The 19,639-nt window shown below is 45.7% G+C and overlaps 1 protein-coding gene across 1 annotated transcript in view; it reads right to left on the bottom strand.

Annotated features, from left to right (window-relative positions):
* AR (androgen receptor) overlaps positions 1–19,639 on the bottom strand; it is a 350,307-nt gene that overhangs the window by 77,056 nt on the left and 253,612 nt on the right. The window contains exon 3 of the mRNA XM_082264516.1: positions 7,297–7,413. Within this exon, the coding sequence (XP_082120642.1) occupies positions 7,297–7,413 (117 nt within the window). The remainder of the gene's footprint in view (positions 1–7,296; positions 7,414–19,639) is intronic.

Below are 19,639 nucleotides of genomic sequence, written 5' to 3'. Positions count from 1 at the left end.
CTATATAAATTCTATATAATAATAATAATAATTGCAGCAACAGTGAATATTTTTAGCACTGATTACTGTAGTAATGTCACTGGTACCCCCAAAAGTGTAAGGTGTCCGATCTGTCCGCAATGTTGCAGTCCTGCTAAAAATCGCTGATTCTGGCCATTACTAGTATAAAAATAAATAAATAAAAATGACATAAATCTTTCTCATAGTTTGTAGACGCGATAACTTTTGCGCAAACCAATCAAAATACACTTATTGGGATTTTTTTTAACAAAAAATATGTGGCAGAATAGAAATTGGCCTAAAATGATGAAAAAAATATTTTTAATTTTTTTATTGGGAACGTTTTATAGCAGAAAGTAAAAAATATTGCTTCTTTTTTTTTTTTTTTTTGGAGAATTGTCGCTTTTTTTTGTTTGTTGCGCAGAAAATAAAAACTGCAGCAGTGATCAAATACCACCAAAAGAAAACTCTATTTGTCAGAAAAAAAAGACCTAAATGTTATTTGGGTAAAGCAAAGCACGACCGCGCAATTGTCTGTTAAAATAACGCAGTGCCGAATCGCAAAAAAATGGCCTGGTCATTAGGGGGAAAATCTTTTGGTCCAGAAGTGGTTAATGGTCCCTTTAATATTTTAAGCCTGTAAAAAAAAAAAAAAAAAAAAAAAGGAAAAATAGAAAAGTCCACTTCTACTCTGGGTAGAATATAAACATTTTGATTGGTTGGCGCTGTGGTAGGATGGAGTGATTGATTAGCTTCCCTTGGCACATGTATGAATATAAGCTCCTTATCAGGTGCCCTGCATCCTACGTTCTCTGCCAATCCATCACTTTTTATAGTCTCCACTCGGCTGCCTCCGTCTTCTAACTGGTTAACTTCAAACAAACATCATCCTGCTATAAAATGAAAGGAGAAGGATAGCCGAGCCAAGAGAAAGAGGTCAGGCTGACCTCAGGAACTGTGCTGTCAGGGCAATGAAATGTGGCCTGTTTGTTACTGACTCCATAGAGGAGAGAGAGAGAGAAAAACAACTCCATACAAATATCTTTCCAATTCTTTTATCATTACCAAACACTGGAGCTTACACTTAGAATGCTTCCTTTTGAAAGCTGATGTATAATCTGCTTATATTTTGCAGTCCACCCCTCATCAACATGCTAGGAAACTTTAAAATCTCTTATTTTAGGCCCACTGATATCATCACTGGGTCTCTGTGCTTCTCTATGCAATGCAGGCGGATCATGGCTGGTGGGAGGGGACATCATCACTGATGTCATCACCGGGTCTCTGGGCTTCTCTATGCAATGCAGGCGGATTATGGTTGATGGGAGGGGCCATCATTACTAATGTCATCACCGGGTCTCTGGGCTTTTCTATGCAATGCAGGCGGATCATGGCTGGTGGGAGGGGCCATTATGACTGATGTCATCACCGGGTCTCTGGGCTTTTCTATGCATTGCAGGCGGATCATGGCCGGTGGGAGGGGCCATCATCACTGATGTCATCACCGGGTCTCTGGGTAGGGATGATCGAACGGTTCGGTTCGACCCGAACATTGGCTGTTCGAGGCTCAGCCGAATTCCGAACTTTTTGCTGAAAAAGTTCGGAATTCGGCAACCAGAACCGACCAAAATGCAATGGGACAGGAAATGGGCTTTAAAAGCCCGTGTTAGGACCAGAACCATCAGTAAAAGCCAATTGAGGGGGCAGGAGAATGCTAGGAATGTGATTGGAGTGACTAGGGGGTCCAGAGGCCAATCATTAGTGAATACGCCCCCCAGTATATAAGATCGCCCCCGCCAAATTCCTAGCATTGTAATACAGGGATGTGGAAGAGAGTGGAAGCAGTTCTGTTACGATGTGCTTCAAAGTGTCATTTAGCAATTATTAGTGTGAGGAAAGGGATATCTAGTGTAGTTAGGATACTATTTTCCACTATAGTTAGATTTAATAATCTAGTTTCTGTAGGGAAAGTGTTAAGTGTAAGGGGACCGTAGTGTAGTGTAGGGTTAACTGACTCTGACTGCTATGGCAGGGTGACAAAACCCTTCCATGTCAGGGTGACCGCTATAGAGAAAAGATCGTTTCTCTTAGGACACTTATAGAACAGCGATATGGCTTCGCCCCTGTCACCCTGCTTTTTGTTGCAGGCGTTTATAGGGCTTTTGTGAGGACATTTTTGGAGTCAGGCATAACATCTGAACTTCTGTGTAGGGGTATATATACACACACACATGTATGTATATATACACATATAGGTGTGAAAGTAGCAGAAACCTATGCTTGCGCTAATGAAATAATTAACACCCATATGGCTTCTCTGCTATAACACCTATATGTGTGTATGTGTATAAATACATATAAGTGTGTGTGTATATATACCCCTACACAGAAGTTCAGATGTTTTGCCTGCCTCCAAAGACCCCAAAAAATGCGCAAAAAAACGCCTGCAACAACACACCTGGGCGTTTTTTTTGGCGCAGGCGTTTTTTTGGGCATTTTTTGGGCGTCTATCAAAAAATGACAATCTTTAATAACTTTTTTTTGTGTGATTAATAGTCCCTGGGGCATGACCCAGAACCCTAGGCACTTTTTAGGGGCATTTATTGGGTTTTAGGGCTTCAAAATGGTGTTTTTTAATTACCGAAGTTCGGGTCCCATTGATTTCAATGGGGTTCTGAAATCCGGGTCGAACTTTCGGGAAGTTCGGGTGTTCTGGTCGAACCGAACTTTTGAGAAGTTCGATCATCCCTATCTCTGGGCTTTTCTATGCATTGCAGGTGGATCATGGCTGGTGGGAGGGGCTGTCATCACTGGGACTCTGGACTTTTCTATGCATTGCAGGCGGATGATGGCTGGTGGGAGGGGCCGTCATCACTGATATAATCAACAGGTCTCTGGGCTTCTCTATGCAATGCAGGCGGATGATGGCTGGTGGGAGGGGCCATCATCGCTGATGTCATCGCTGGGTCTCTGGGCTTTTCTATGCAATGCAGGCAGATCATGGCTGGTGGGAGGGGCTGTCATCACAGATGTCATCATTGGGTCTCTGGGCTTCTCTATGCAATGCAGGCAGATCATGGCCAATGGGAAGGGCTGTCATCACTGATGTCATCACTGGGACTCTGGGTTTCTCTATGCAATGCAGGCAGGTCATGGCCAATGGGAGGGGCTGTCGGCACAGGGACTCTAGGCTTCTCTATGCAATGCAGGCAGATCATGGCTGGAGGAAGGGGCTGTCATCACTGATGTCATCACTGGTTTTCTGTGCTTCCCAATGCAATGCAGGCAGATCATGGCTGGAGGAAGGGGCTGTCATCACTGATGTCATCACTGGGTTTCTGTGCTTCCCAATGCAATGCAGGCAGATCATGGCAGGTGGGAGGGGCCAGTAGAGTGCTATATATAGCTTCCTGATAACATAACTGTCCCCTGATTGGGTACGTCTTTCAAGAGCCCTAAAGAAGGCAGTGGGCTGGCTCTTTGGGAGGAGTTATCCCAATATCAGAATGGCTTGATGGGTGGGTGTCAGTCTGGAGGAGTGGGCGTTCCTAGGCAGGCTACAATTGCATGAACACGCCCTAGGTATCACTGACATGTGATGCTGATTCCCCAAGATTGGAAGAACTGAAATCCAACCAATGAAAGGGGAGGGGCCAGGGACAGTCAGGATGGGGAGGAAAGCACTAGATACTGCTGGACATCCTCCAGCCAGGATATAAGGGGGGCTCTGTGTGATTTGCTGCAGCTTCTGATGGATGCTGCGAGAAGCTCGCAGTGTGCAGTGAAATCAGAGTAAGCCGGTTCAGTATAGGGGAGGAGCCTGTACAACTGTGCAAGACTGAATGAGATCAGCTTTAGAGTAGATTGAAATCCAAGCCTATAGGGGCGGGGCTAAACCCCATTGGATATATTTATTTATATACTGTGTATGTATTTATAAATATCATTTTTATTTTCTTTCAGTATACACACTATTTTACCAAAAGTATTGGGACGCCTGCCTTTACACACATAAACTTTCATCACTTCCGCGTGTATTTATGTCGCTATTTTGACATAAATTTTGACTGCCATACCCCTGAGATATTTGTACACAGCAGGCGGTCCCCTTTCACATAAAAGTGGTTCTGGTCATTTCCCTGCTTACCGCAGCCATTGGTAGCGGGGAAAACGATCCAATTCCCTGTGGTGCTGTGCAGGAAGTTGAGTGACGGCAAGATGACCCCAACTCAACTCTATGCCCTTGGAGGACCGGAGCGACGTCATACATCACTTCCACTCTCCGGCCTTAAAGGGCCCCTTTTTTTATTTTATTATTTTTATTTTTTTACTGCTTTGAAGCTAGATGTGAGGTCTTTTTTACCCCGGATCTCACAATAAAGAGGACCTGTCCTACTTATTTCTATTACAAGGGATGTTTACATTCCTTGTAATCAGGGCCGGTGCTAGACTATTTTGCACCCTAGGCAAAACCAGCTACCTGCGCCCCCCTCGTAAATAAATAAAAAAAAATGAAAAAATGTCCCTATTTTCCTATATTCCCAGCACACTCCATGCATTCTCCATACTCCCCCCTATACTTGCATCACTCCTAGTGTCAGGGAGGGGGAGAGAGCAGTGTGTCTGGGTGGGGGGAGAACAGTGTGTCAGGGAGGGGGAGCAGTGTGTCAGGGAGGGGGGGGGAGATCATTGTGTCAGGGTGGGGGGGGAAGCAGTGTGTCAGGGTGGGGGGGGGGGTAGCAGTGTTTCAGGTGGGGGGCAGTGTGTCAGGTGAGGAGGGGTAGCAGTGTGTCAGGGAGGGGGGGGGATCATTGTGTCAGGGAGAGGGGGGAGCAGTGTGTCAGGGTGGGGGGTAGCAGTGTGTCAGGTGGGGGGCAGTGTGTCAGGTGAGGAGGGGGGGCAGTGTGTCAGGTGAGGAGGGGTAGCAGTGTGTCAGGTGGGGGGCAGTGTGTCAGGTGAGGAGGGGTAGCAGTGTGTCAGGGTGGGGGGGTAGCAGTGTTTCAGGTGGGGGGCAGTGTGTCAGGTGAGGAGGGGTAGCAGTGTTTCAGGGTGGGGGGGTAGCAGTGTTTCAGGTGGGGGGCAGTGTGTCAGGTGAGGAGGGGTAGCAGTGTTTCAGGGTGGGGGGGTAGCAGTGTTTCAGGTGGGGGGCAGTGTGTCAGGTGAGGAGGGGTAGCAGTGTTTCAGGGTGGGGGGGTAGCAGTGTTTCAGGTGGGGGGCAGTGTTTCAGGTGAGAAGGGGTAGCAGTGTTTCAGGTGAGGGGGTAGCAGTGTGTCGGGGGGGGGGAAGCAGTGTGTCAGGGTGGGGGGTAGCAGTGTGTCAGGTGGGGGGCAGTGTGTCAGGTGGGGGGCAGTGTGTCAGGTGAGGGGGGGTAGCAGTGTGTCAGGTGAGGGGGGGTAGCAGTGTGTCAGGGGGGGAAGCAGTGTGTCAGGGTGGGGGGGTAGCAGTGTGTCAGGTGGGGGGGCAGTGTGTCAGGTGAGGGGGGGGAGCAGTGTGTCGGGGGGGGGGAAGCAGTGTGTCAGGTGAGGGGGGGTAGCAGTGTGTCAGGTGGGGGGGGGAAGCAAGGTAAAAATAAAAAGGTAAAATAAGTAGGAAAAGACAATAAACAAAGTAAAACGTGCCGTCCCTGTGAGCCTGCGCACAGAAGCGAACGCATACCCAAGTCCCGCCCACATATGTAAACTGTGTTCAAACCACACATGTGAGGTATCGCTGCGATCATTACAGCGAGAGGAATAATTCTAACACTAGATCTTCTCTGTAACTCCAGTGGGAAGGAATGGTGCCCCATGGATGGTGTCAGTGGGGAGGAATGGTGCCCCATGGATGGTGTCAGTGGGGAGGAATGGTGCCCCATGGATGGTGTCAGTGGGAAGGAATGGTGCCCCATGGATGGTGTCAGTGGGGAGGAATGGTGCCCCATGGATGGTGTCAGTGGGAAGGAATGGTGCCCCATGGATGGTGTCAGTGGGAAGGAATGGTGCCCCATGGATGGTGGCAGTGGGGAGGAATGGTGGCCCATGGATGGTGTCAGTGGGAAGGAATGGTGCCCCATGGATGGTGTCAGTGGGGAGGAATGGTGCCCCATGGATGGTGTCAGTGGGAAGGAATGGTGCCCCATGGATGGTGTCAGTGGGAAGGAATGGTGCCCCATGGATGGTGTCAGTGGGAAGGAATGGTGCCCTATGGATGGTGTCAGTGGGAAGGAATGGTGCCCCATGGATGGTGGCAGTGGGGAGGAATGGTGCCCCATGGATGGTGGTAGTGGGGAGGAATGGTGCCCCATGGATGGTGGCAGTGGGGAGGAATGGTGCCCCATGGATGGTGTCAGTGGGAAGGAATGGTGCCCCATGGATGGTGGCAGTGGGGAGGAATGGTGCCCCATGGATGGTGTCAGTGGGAAGGAATGGTGCCCCATGGATGGTGTCAGTGGGAAGGAATGGTGCCCCATGGATGGTGTCAGTGGGAAGGAATGGTGCCCCATGGATGGTGTCAGTGGGAAGGAATGGTGCCCCATGGATGGTGTCAGTGGGGAGGAATGGTGCCCCATGGATGGTGTCAGTGGGAAGGAATGGTGCCCCATGGATGGTGTCAGTGGGAAGGAATGGTGCCCCATGGATGGTGGCAGTGGGGAGGAATGGTGCCCCATGGATGGTGTCAGTGGGGAGGAATGGTGCCCCATGGATGGTGTCAGTGGGAAGGAATGGTGCCCCATGGATGGTGGCAGTGGGGAGGAATGGTGCCCCATGGATGGTGTCAGTGGGGAGGAATGGTGCCCCATGGATGGTGGCAGTGGGGAGGAATGGTGCCCCATGGATGGTGTCAGTGGGAAGGAACGGTGCCACAAGAGCCAGATAAAGTCAAGAAAAGGGCCGCATACATTCCCTGGGCTGCAGTTTGGAGACAGCTGCCTTAGGTGGTAGTTGTAGCCCTAAAGGGGAACTTTTGGAATCCCTGAAACGCGTTAGTTCTCTGACACTTTGACATAAGAATCTGAATAAAATGGAATCTGAACTTTACACATGCTGTTTTTGCCCCATCCCTTCTTGCAAACCCAGTAAAAAAACAAAACTAAAAAATGAAGGTAACAGATTAATGTTCTCCCAGCACACGGCATAATATGAAGTTGGCTAAACGTCAGACATATGGTACATATAAATCAGACAGGTAGTGCAGCATTTTATTCTGAATCCAAAAACATTTTATTTTAGACAAATGTATTTGTTACAATAGATGTTTATACACTGGTCTGCGCGTATTTTGGGAAAATGGATATGTAATAAATATAAGCACACCTACCGCCTAATGTCATGCCAGCCTCATAACATTTCCGCAAACGGCATGACGGACAGTTTTTCCTGCGGAATTTGTCGATCGTGCAATCATTACGGCTGGCACAAAGGTATTTCTGTTTTCCTGGAAGAGAATATGAAGACTGGTAAGAGGGGGAGACAATTAGCAACTTTATTTTTAATCGTTACAGACATATTGACTAAAACGTATTATATTTATATTATATAATATATATATCGTTTTCTCTTCCATAGTGCTGTACAAAACAGGTCATGCAATCAAGAATTGGGGATAAGACCAATGAATAAACCAGATAATACTCTACATGGCTAGAAGTTTATGGACAGGTGACCATTCTACCTACCTACATAGCTGAAAGTAGGTGAACCTCCCCACCCCTCCAAATGATGGAGTTCAGATGTTCTCAGTGAAGGGTCCCATTTGTGCAGGACGGAAAACTTTGTTTAGTTTTGGATCTGTTCGTTAAGTTAATAATATAATTTTGTCATATTCGTTGTGTTAGAATATTTGATTAAGTTTCTGAATTAATTTCATATATTTGGATTCAGTTAGCATAATCGTTATTTTTGAATCGATTCGATCTTCGGAATAGTTCTGTTCTATTCTATTTTTTTCCATTCTCTTCTTTTCTATTGTTAACCTTATCTTATTTCACTTTTATACAATATCTCACAAAAGTGAGTACACCCCTCACATTTTTGTATATCTTTTATTATATCTTTTCAAGTGACAACACTGAAGAAATGACACTTTGCTAAAATGTAAAGTAGTGAGTGTACAGCTTATATAACAGTATAAATTTGCTGTCCCCTCAAAATAACTCAACACACAGCCATTAACGTCTAAACCGCTGGCAACAAAAGTGAGTACACCCCTAAGTGACCATGTTGAAATTGGGCTAAACGTGTCAATATTTTTGTGTGGCCACCATTATTTTCCAGCACTGCCTTAACCCTCTTGGGCATGGAGTTCACCAGAGCTTCACAGGTTGCCACTGGAGTCCTCTTCCACTCCTGCATGATGACATCATGGAGCTGGCAGGTGTTAGAGACCTTGTGCTCCTCCACCTTCCATTTGAGGATGCCCCACAGATACTCAATAGGGTTTAGGTCTGGAGACATGCTTGGCCAGTCCATCACCTTTACCCTCAGCTTCTTTATTAAGGCTGTGGTCATCTTGGAGGTGTGTTTGGGGTCGTTATATTGGAATACTGCCCTGTGGCCCAGTCTCCGAAGAGAGGGGTTCATGCTCTGATTCAGTATGTCACACTACATGTTGGCATTCATGGTTCCCTCAATGAACTGTAGCTCCCCAGTGCCGGCAGCACTCATGCAGCCCCAGACCATGACACTACCACCACCATGCTTGACTGTAGGTAAGACACACTTGTCTTTGTACTCCTCACCTTGTTGCCGACACACTGCTTGACACCATCTGAACCAAATAAGTTTATCTTGGTCTCATGATACCACAGGACATGGTTCCAGTAATCCATCTCATTAAGCTGGAACAACTTGTGTTGTTTGATTTCCTTTAGGTTTACCTTCAACTATGTAGTGCAAGGACCAGCCTGATTGCATACAAATTGAAAGTGTTTAGGTTTGACCTCATAGTATAAGGTTTTGATAAATCTAAAGGAAATCAATCTACAGAAAATTGTATAGTGTGTATCCAGCTTAAGTCTTCTTGTCTTTAGCAAACTGTGAGCTTTCTTGTGCATTATCTTTAGAAGAGGCTTCCTTCTGGGACGACAGCCATGCTGACCAATTTGATGCAGTGTGTGGCGTATGGTCTGAGCACTGACAGGCTGACCCCCCCCCCCCCCCCCGCCCCTTCTAGTTCTGCAGCAATGCCGGCAGCACGTATACATCTATTTCCCAAAGACAACCTCTGGATATGACGCTGAGCACCTGCACTCAACGTCTTTGGTTGACCATTACAAGGCCTGTTCCGATTGGAACCTGTCCTGTTAAACCGCTGTATGGTCTTGGCCACCATGCTGCAGCTCAGTTTCAGGGTCTTGGCAATCTTCTTCTAGCCTAGGCCACCTTTGTGTAGAGCAATAATAATTTTTTTTTCAGATCCTCAGAGAGTTCTTTGCCATGAGGTGCCATGTTGAACTTCCAGTGACCAGTATGAGAGAGTGAGAGCGATGACACCAAATTGAATACACCTGCTCCCCATTCACACCTGAGACTTTGTAACCCTAACTAGTCACATGACCGGGGAGGGAAAATGGTTAATTGGGCCCAATTTGGACATTTTCACTTAGGGGTGTACTCACTTTTGTTGCCAGCGGTTTAGACAATAATGGCTATGTGTTGAGTTATGTTGAGGGGACAGCAAATTTACACTGTTATACAAGCTGTACACTCACATTGTAGCAAAGTGTCATTTCTTCAGTGTTGTCACATGAAAAGATATAATAAAATATTTACAAAAATGTGAGGGGTGTACTCACTTTTGTGAGATACTGTACTACTGACCTCTGCACTCAGCCTTATTTACTACTGACCTCTGCACTCAGCCTTATTTACTACTGACCTCTGCAATCAGCCTTATTTACTACTGACCTCTGCACCCAGCCTTACATACTACTGACCTCTGCACTCAGCCTTATTTACTACTGACATATTCACTCACCCTTCTTTACTACTGACCTCTGCACTCAGCCTTATTTACTACTGACCTCTGCACTCAGCCTTATTTACTACTGACCTCTGCACTCAGCTTTATTTACTACTGACCTCTGCACTCAGCCTTATTTACTACTGACTTCTGCACTCAGCCTTATTTACTACTGACCTCTGCACTCTGCCTTATTTACTACTGACATCTTCACTCACCCTTCTTTACTACTGACCTCTGCACTCAGCCTTATTTACTACTGACCTCTGCACTCAGCCTTATTTACTACTGACCTCTGCACTCAGCCTTATTTACTACTGACCTCTGCACTCAGCCTTACATACTACTGACCTCTGCACTCAGCCTTCTTGACTACTGACTTTTAAACTCATGCACACTGCATTCAGGGAAAGAGCTCTTGGGAGATGTAGTTCTGGGGGCATGCCTGGGCCAAAAGAATCTCAGCTCCAAGCAGCTTGCCTCTCAAAGAATGTTACGAGCTTCTTGATGACGTCACAGGTAATGAACAGTTCTGTGACATACTGTATATTTTAGGGACCCATTCACGGTACACTTTGCGCAATTAATTTTCGTTCATTTGGTGTCCAAGTGCTATTCTAACTGAATGGTTTTACAGCACAGCATACACCTAGAATGCGTAACGTGCATTGTAGCTCATTTTATTGCAGGATACTGCAACACAATAGTGTGATAGAACCCTATGTACATGGGGCAAATTTTGATAATTCCATAATAACAATTTTGCTGCAATATTATCGATTTCATCTTTGTGTAGCTTAGGTGAAAACGAAGATTGTTTAGCTTATTTAATTTCGGGTAAGTTCAAACAGATAGACAGGGAGTGGTAAAACAGGCAGCTGATCGGCATCCTTACCACCTCTTCCACCAGCCAACCTTCATTGTGACATAGGGCCTGCTCGGGTCGGTGTACATTGCTGCAGATCCAATGCTTTGCTTGGCAGTGTGGCAAAGTTTATTAATCCTTTATTTAGTCATTCTACTTTACATTTGATAGGGTCAATAATAATGGCATCGTAATTCATACATTAAATGTTATGTAGGCCAAAATACAGTGATCATGAACAGTGTATTCTTCATTCTGCAAAATATGCTATTACGGGGGAATTTGCAAGGTACCTTAGATGACCCTTAAATCTCGGCATTTAGCTGAAAAAAGCAGGAAGTGGCAGTGTTGCCTCCTGAATGCCTGTAAACCAGCACCAAACCACCTCTGAAAAAGCAATCTGCTGACTGTAGACTGATCTTCAGAATGGCAGTAGAGCCTGCCCTCTGTGTGTATGAGCCCTTAGATCCTTTCGCATCATCAAGTTACGACAAGACGCTGTAACGCTAATCGGTTGGAAGGTGTGTTGGGATGTCATGTCAGTTGGAACGAATGTCCTTACATCATGCCAAGGCATGTAATATGCGTTCCTGAGCATTGCAGTAAAGCACATTGTAATGCATGTATTACCGCAACGCCATGATGTAAACGGGACCTTAATATTTTTTGTTTGCTTTGGTGTGAGTACTGTTGGTGTAATATTTTTATTCTACCAATTTCCATTTCAGTGAAAATTAAACCTGAAGCTAATTAGGGTCATTTTGGACACAAGAACAGGTCTAGGGTAGTTAAAGAATCTACCTAACCCTCAGGAGATATTTAAAGCCAACTTCACCCTTAAAAACCCCACCAAAAACCACCTTCCTACAATCGTGAAGGTGAAGCAGAAAATTAATTGGTTTAATGAGAAAAATTTGATGCGATCCTTAATGATAAATCCAAAAGGGTCTGGAAACACTGGACTGAGCATTATCTTCCATCTTATTCTGATTGCATGTTATTCCACTTACCTGCCCTTATTGCCCTCTTCGGACCTTCTGTCTCTCACTTTTTATTTACATTTCACTTCACTTCTTATCTGTTGATTTTCTATTACTTACTATGTGGGAACAAACAGTCCAGAGCAAAACCTTGTTCCCCCCCGTTTTTTCACCGACCTAATGACCCTCTCTACTCTACACACAAATGGCCATCTCTACTCTACACACCAGTGACCATCTCCACTCTATACACCAATTGCCATCTCTACTCTACACTCCAATAACCACCTCTATTGTACACGCCAATGACCATTTCTACTCTACACACCATAGACCATATCTACTCTACACAACAATGACCATCTCCACTCTACACACCAATGACCATTTCCACTCTATACACCAATTGCCATCTCTACTCTACACTCCAATGGCGATCTCTACTTTACACACAAATAACCACCTCTATTGTACACACCAATGACCATCTCCACTCTACACGCCAATGACCACTTCTACTCTACACACCAATGACCATCTCCACTCTACACGCCAGTGACCATCTCCTCTCTACACGCCAGTGACCATCTCCTCTCTACACGCCAGTGACCATCTCCTCTCTACACGCCAGTGACCATCTCCTCTCTACACGCCAGTGACCATCTCCTCTCTACACGCCAGTGACCATCTCCTCTCTACACGCCAGTGACCATCTCCACTCTACACGCCAGTGACCATCTCTACTGTACACACCAATGACGACCTCTACTGTACACACCAATGACGACCTCTACTGTACACACCAATGACGACCTCTACTGTACACACCAATGACGACCTCTACTGTACACACCAATGACGACCTCTACTGTACACACCAATGACCATCTCTACTGTACACACCAATGACCATCTCTACTGTACACACCAATGACCATCTCAACTGTAGACATTAATGACCATCTCCACTGTACACATTAATGACCATCTCCACTGTACACATCAATGACCATCTCCACTCTGCACGCCAATGACCATTTATACTCTTCACTAATGACCATCTCTACTCTCCACACATGTGGCTAAATCTACTCTACACTAATGAGCATCTACACTGTACACACCAATGACCATCTCCACTCTAGACACCAGTGACCATCTCCACTCTAGACACCAGTGACCCTCTCCACTCTAGACACCAGTGACCCTCTCCACTCTAGACACCAGTGACCCTCTCCACTCTAGACACCAGTGACCCTCTCCACTCTAGACACCAGTGACCCTCTCCACTCTAGACACCAGTGACCCTCTCCACTCTAGACACTAGTGACCATCTCCTCTCTACACACCAATGACCATTTTTCATGCAGGTGATTGTGCAGGCTGCTGAATTCTGTAGCAACCTTTACAGCAGGACTGTGGGGTTTTTAGTCTGCAATAAAATGATCCGACAGATGACACTGCCTTTAACATGATTTGTGAATGGAGGGGAGTCTGCTCAGTCACAGGATTTTTTTCCTCCGTTCACAGATCATGTTACAAGCAGTGTAATCAGTGAAAGAACTTTTCTCATTGGAGGAGAGGAGGGGGGGGCTTTCCTCCTCTGTAGGATCATCTTTAATGCAGCTGAGCCCCGAGATCTGAAGCTGTTAATCCCCACAGCACCAGGCGGTCAGCAGCAGGAAGAGGACAGGGCAGCCCTGCAGTGAAGATTTCTACAGAATCAATCAATCTGCACATTATAGCACATGCTTCATTACAGGTAAGTCATGTAACTAAAGCTGTAGAAAAAAATCTGTTTTTTAGGTAAACGTCGGCATTATTAAAAATAAGCAGAATATTGTCTAAAACCATTGATCATGTGCATTCTTCTTTGATACTCGGTGTGCTTTGTGTATTTCTTCCACATCTCCGCAGTAATCCAATGTAAAACTCTGCCTCTGTGCAGGAGCTTCCTGTATTAAAGACCGGTCACTGCGCTCTCTCTGCTTGTAAAGGGTAACTGGTCCTGTCTACTGAGCCCTTCCCACAACACAGCACAGTGATGATGTGATGACTACCCTTACAAGCTAATATCTGGATTGGCAAAGGCATTAGGTGCACAGAAATTTGATTTATATCCTTTTGTGGCTATCGCAGAATTAAATGAAAAGCCTAAAAACCTAGAAATCCGCTCAAGGGACAAAGCTTACAGTTAGTATGATGTGTCCCTTGTGCGGTTTCTTCTTCTTTTAGGGGAAATCTTCCTCTGCCCTACCCCAATCCCCATAGCTGGATGAATAATAGCTCTGCATCCTCCATTAATAGAAGCTGTAGTATGGCTTCTACAGTGGGTATGGAAAAGAATCACCCCCTTTAAAATCACATTTTGTTGCTTTACAGCCTGAAATGAAGACCGACACAGTTTTTGTTTTAGCCAGCTGTACATACTCAGTGCAATAACATCAAGGTAAAAGCTAGAACACCAACATGTCAGAAAAAAAAATAAAAACAAATTCAAAAACACAATTAGGCCCCGTTCACATAGGGGCGACGCTACTTCGCACCGCGACCTCCGAGGTCGCGGTGCGAGCAGCGCGCCGCGACCTCGAAGCGGCCGCCACGGACTTCATAACATTGAAGTCTATGGCGGTCGCCTCCTGGTCGCCCCAAAGAAGCTCCGGACCCTTTTTCTAATTCGGAGCGACTTGTGTCGCTCCTATTAGAACGGGTCCGCAGTTTCCCTATGGGAGGCGACCTGTGAGGCGACCAGGTCGCCTCACAGGTCGCCTTAGTGTGAACGGGGACTTACTGAGTTGGAAAAGGAATCATCCCCTTGTGTCAGTATTTTGTTGAACCATATTTTGCTTTCATTATAGCCTTTAGTCTGTTGGGATTTGTCTCTATTAACCGTGAACATCTAGACTTTGCAATATTTGCCCAATCTTCTTTGCAGAACTGCTGAAGTTCAGTTAAATTGAATGGTGATCGTTTGTGGACTGCAGTCTTCAAGTCATTCCACAGATTTACAATGGGGTTGAAGTCTGGGCTCTGATAGGGTCATGCAAGGGCATTGAGCTTTTTCTCGTTCAACCACTGTGTGCTCATTTTTGCTGTGTGCTTTGGGTTATTGTCATGTTGGAAGGTAAACCCTCTTGTCATAGACAACTTTCTGGCAGAGGGCAGCAGATTTTCTTCAAGAGTTTGACGGTATTTTGCCCCATCTATTTTTCCTTCTATCCTGACAAGTGCCCCAGTCCCTGCTGCAGAGAAACACCCCCATACCAGGGTATTACCACCTCCGTGCTTTACTGTAGGAATGGTGTTTTTTTTTTTTGGATGGTGAGCTGTATTCGGTTTTTCTTGCACCCGCCCCCCCCATGCAAGCCACATTTGTGGAGAATTTGTAATATTGTCACATGCACACAATGACCACTCTTTGTCATAAATTCCTGCAACTGCTTCGGAGTTGCTGTAGGCCTCCTGGTTGCCTCTCTGACCAGTTTCCTCCTGGTTCTTTCATCCAGTTTGGAGCGACGTCCTGATCCATGGAGGGTTTGTGTTGTACCAAATACCTTCTACTTCTACCTAATAATATACTTCACTGTGCTTCTAGGCACTGATAAAGCCTTTGACATTTTTGGTATCCATCTCCAGACTTATGCCTGTCCACAAATTTTGCCAGTGCCTTGCCACTCACAGTTGTTTGCTTCATTAGCTCTATCAGGGACTGAAATGCTCCAGGAAAGCTCTTTTCATACTGAGCTAATCAAAATGACCACAGCTAATCACAGCTGAAAGCTAAATAGCTTTGTGTGTAATTGAGAAGGTGATTAGGTACACGTGATTGAGTTTACAAGTCATTTTTTTGGAGGGGTTGATCCTTTTTCTAACTCAGTGAATCTATTTTTTTTATTTTTGGTTGGTGTTATATCTTTCACTTGGATTTTATAATTTGCACGGAGTAAAAACAGCTGGATAAAACAAAAACAATGTCTGTCTTCATTGCAGGCTGTGAAACACGTGATTATTTTTAAGGGGGGGGGGGTGATTCTTTTCTATACCCACTGTATGTATGGTGGATCTGGCAGAAAAAGGTCGGGAAAATATCTGCTCTCTTGTTAAGGGCTCCTTACAGCCCTTCAGTTATATTTGCTCCTGCTGCACCTGAAAAATAGGGGGCTGGGGTGTAGGACAGAGAAAGATCTTTCCTAAAAGAAGAAGAATCAGCACAAGGGACACTTAATACAATGGTAACTCATGTCTCTTCTGCCGACTTTTATGTTTTTGACTTTAGCTAAACTTGGGCTTTAAATTAGCGTTTTTTCTGCCTTGCGTTTGGCCTTAAAGCGGAGTTCCGGCCTCAGAAACTATTTTTCAATAAAAATACCCCCGGAAGTAGTCAGGGCTAGTATATTTCATAATGGATGGCCTCTGAACTGTCCCAGGTTGCACTTACCTTTTAAAAGAAATACTTACCTTGAAAATGTCTTGTCCAGCGCTGCCATCTCAGGTGTGGGCAGCTGAAGCCAGCGCGTCCCCTTCTGCATCCTCTTCGGTCCCACAATGCCCTGCACCGGCCCCGCTCGTCACTTCTGGGGCAGGCGCGTCATCCCTGCACAGCTTCTGGGCATGCCCAGAAGCTGTTTAGCAGGGGCCGGTGCAGGCGCATAGATTCCTGGGAGCGATGACGTTCAGCTCCCAGGAATCAATGCAAGCAGGAAGTGACGGCACGGGCCGCGGCCGCAGAGGGAGGAAGTGGAAGAAAGGTAAGTATATTTTCTTCAATATTAATGTAAGTAATTGAAAATAAAATCGGGACTGTCCATTTCTTTTTTAGGTGACACTGAGCAAGCGGATGGCCCAAAGTGGATTTTGAGGCCAGAACTCCGCTTTAACTTCGCCTTCCCGGTTGCTTCCACAGGATCTTGGCAAAATGAAATGAAAAACTTTTCCAAAATCTGATTTTGAAAACACTCCACATCGCTCAATCCTACTACTAAATCAACTCAACGCTGTAACTTTGAATGGAGACCGCCGGGTTCTCTCCGCAGCTTACCAAGTCTACAAACCTCAAAAGGCTTTATTGAGAGGTGTTAATACCTCAGTGCCGATGGCGGCACAATTATGAATTGTGGGTCTTTGGTCACTTATGAACAGTAATGCGCTTCTAGACCAATAAAGTACTCGAGTGAAATTCTAACAGGTAATTACCCCGATTAGAAGTCAATGACGGTTCACTTTTGATACACAAGCAGGCTTCAGCGCATGCAAATAAACCAGCAAGAGAAGCTCGTAATTTCTTCCGAAGCCCTTTCCCGAGGATCTTATTTCAAACAGGTTGCCAGCTTCTCCCCCCAGCGCCTGGCCCAGGAGATGTACGAAAACCTGGCCAGGTCAATATTTATGCAATGCAAAATTCATCCAGAATTTTGCTCTGATTACCGAATTGGCAAAACCCAATTTATATCTAGAAAGGGGAAAAAATGCTTTGTGACCTTTTTAAATATTGCATAAAGAAGAGCAGACACAAATCAAGTTTACGGGCGAGCTGACAAAAGAATTTCCTCTGCAACTTTTTTTTCCTTTTTTTTTTTTTTTTTGACAGATTTTGATTGCGGTTGCCATTGCTACCAAAAAAGTGGACTTGTCAAATGTATGTTTGAATGAAGAAAAACTGCATCAGCATCTGAAAGCAATCCTTATCTCTAAAGCTGTGCTCTCTTTATCCAGGTTACATGTCATTTTAAATAGGGAGGCTCTCACCCAGCTGTCACTTTACCGAACTCGATGACAATGAGAATAACCAGCAGACAGGTTAAAATATAAGGGTTTGTGTTTGATGGGCTGAAATTTGGAAACCAAACTAGTTTTTGCTAAATGTATCTAATAGAAGATCAAAACTCCATTTACAAGCACAATCATAAGCGAGAAGAGTGTTTAGAGCTGACCTCCACCATTGGGGTGCGATTGGGGGGGGGGGGGGTTAGGTATGTAACTTTTCAAGGGAACTCCATTAATTCCATTGTAACACTCCCTTCCTAAGTAGAATTGCTGAAAAGTGTTACTAAGCTCACACTGTATATGGATGATGGCACTGTAATTATTTTTAAGTACTGTAAGCTTGGGTGCTGCCATCAAGCTATTGATTCCTCCAGTCTTGACCCAGTAACCAGGTATTATAGCTGAGCATCCAAGACTAGCCGACAATAGCTTAGATGCAAACTGGAACTCTCTATTGTAAAATCACAAGTAAGTATGTAGCACACCCAATTAGGTGTGCCTAATCACATTACCATATGCAAAGAAAACTATATACAGCAGGGGTCTTAAATTAAAATTCACAGGAGTCCAGTTGGTAATATTTTCTTCTGGCCTAGGTCCGATTCACATGTTTGCACTATAACACATAGCAAAACCCTTTTATACCACAGTTCCCCTGTACATCACTGTCCTCAGCCCCCTGCACATCCCAGCTCCCCCTTTACATCAGTGTTTACATTGCCCATTTACATAACAGAACATCCTTCACATCACATCACTCTTTAAAGCAGTCCGACAGTGACCTCCGTTCCCCTTCACGTCACAATGCCCCTTTAAATTACAGTGCCCCCTTTACATATCACAGTGCCCCTTTACACGTCACAGTGCCCCTTTACACATCACAGTCCCCCCTTTACTTATGACAGTGCCCCCTTTACATCACCGTGCCCCCTTTACATCACCATGCCCCTTTAAGCATCACTGCGCCCCCTTTATCAATCACTGCCTCCCTTTAAGCATCACAGTGCCTCCCTTTAAGCATCACAGTGCCTCCGTTTGTATCACAGTGCCTCCGTTTGTATCACAGTGCCTCCGTTTGTATCACAGTGCCTCCGTTTGTATCACAGTGCCTCCGTTTGTATTACAGTGCCTCCGTTTGTATATCACAGTGCCTCCCTTTTACATCACAGTGCCTCCCTTTTACATCACAGTGCCTCCCTTTTACATCACAGTGCCTCCCTTTTACATCACAGTGCCTCCCTTTTACATCACAGTGCCTCCCTTTTACATCACAGTGCCTCCCTTTACATCACAGTGCCTCCCTTTACATCAACGTGCCCCCCCTTTAAACCTCACCAAGCCCCCTTTACATCACAGTGCCCCCTTAAACATCACTGTGCCCTCTTTAAAAATCACAGTGCCCCCTTTACATCACTGTGCCCCCTTTACATCACCGTGTCCCCTTTACATCACCGTGCCCCCTTTAAGCATCACCGTGTCCCCTTTATGCATCACTGTGCCCCCTTTATGCATCACTGTGCCTCCCTTTGTATCACTGTGCCTCCCTTTGTATCACTGTGCCTCCCTTTGCATCACTGTGCCTCCCTTTACACCACAGTGCCTCCCTTTACACCACAGTGCCTCCCTTTACACCACAGTGCCTCCCTTTACACCATAGTGCCTCCCTTTACACCACAGTGCCTCCCTTTACATCACAGTGCCTCCCTTTACATCACAGTGCCTCCCATTATATCACATCACAGTGCCTCCCTTTACATCAAAGTGCCCCCCCCTTTAAACCTCACCAAGCCCCCTTTACATCACAGTGCCCCCTTAAAAAAATGAAAGAAAAAAAGCAACACCCATCATTTATCTCTACACCCCCTGTCCACAGCTCAGCTCTACACTCAATGTTCACAGCTCACTTTTGCAACTCTCGTCCTCAGATCACCTCTGCACTTCCCATATACCATTCACCTCTGTACCTCCTTTCCGCAGCTCACCTCTGCACCCCACTGTCCACAACTTATCTCCTTTCCCCCAGTGCAAAGCTCAAGTCTACACCCCTATCCAGAGCCCACCTTTGCACCCCACGATTCCAAAATCCAAAGCT

Source organism: Pelophylax lessonae (assembly GCF_965119305.1).
Source record: "Pelophylax lessonae genome assembly, chromosome: 7".
NCBI classification, from domain to species: Eukaryota; Metazoa; Chordata; class Amphibia; order Anura; family Ranidae; genus Pelophylax; species Pelophylax lessonae.
The sequence above is the reverse complement of the archived record's forward strand: the minus strand, read 5'-3'. Positions and strand labels throughout refer to the sequence as shown.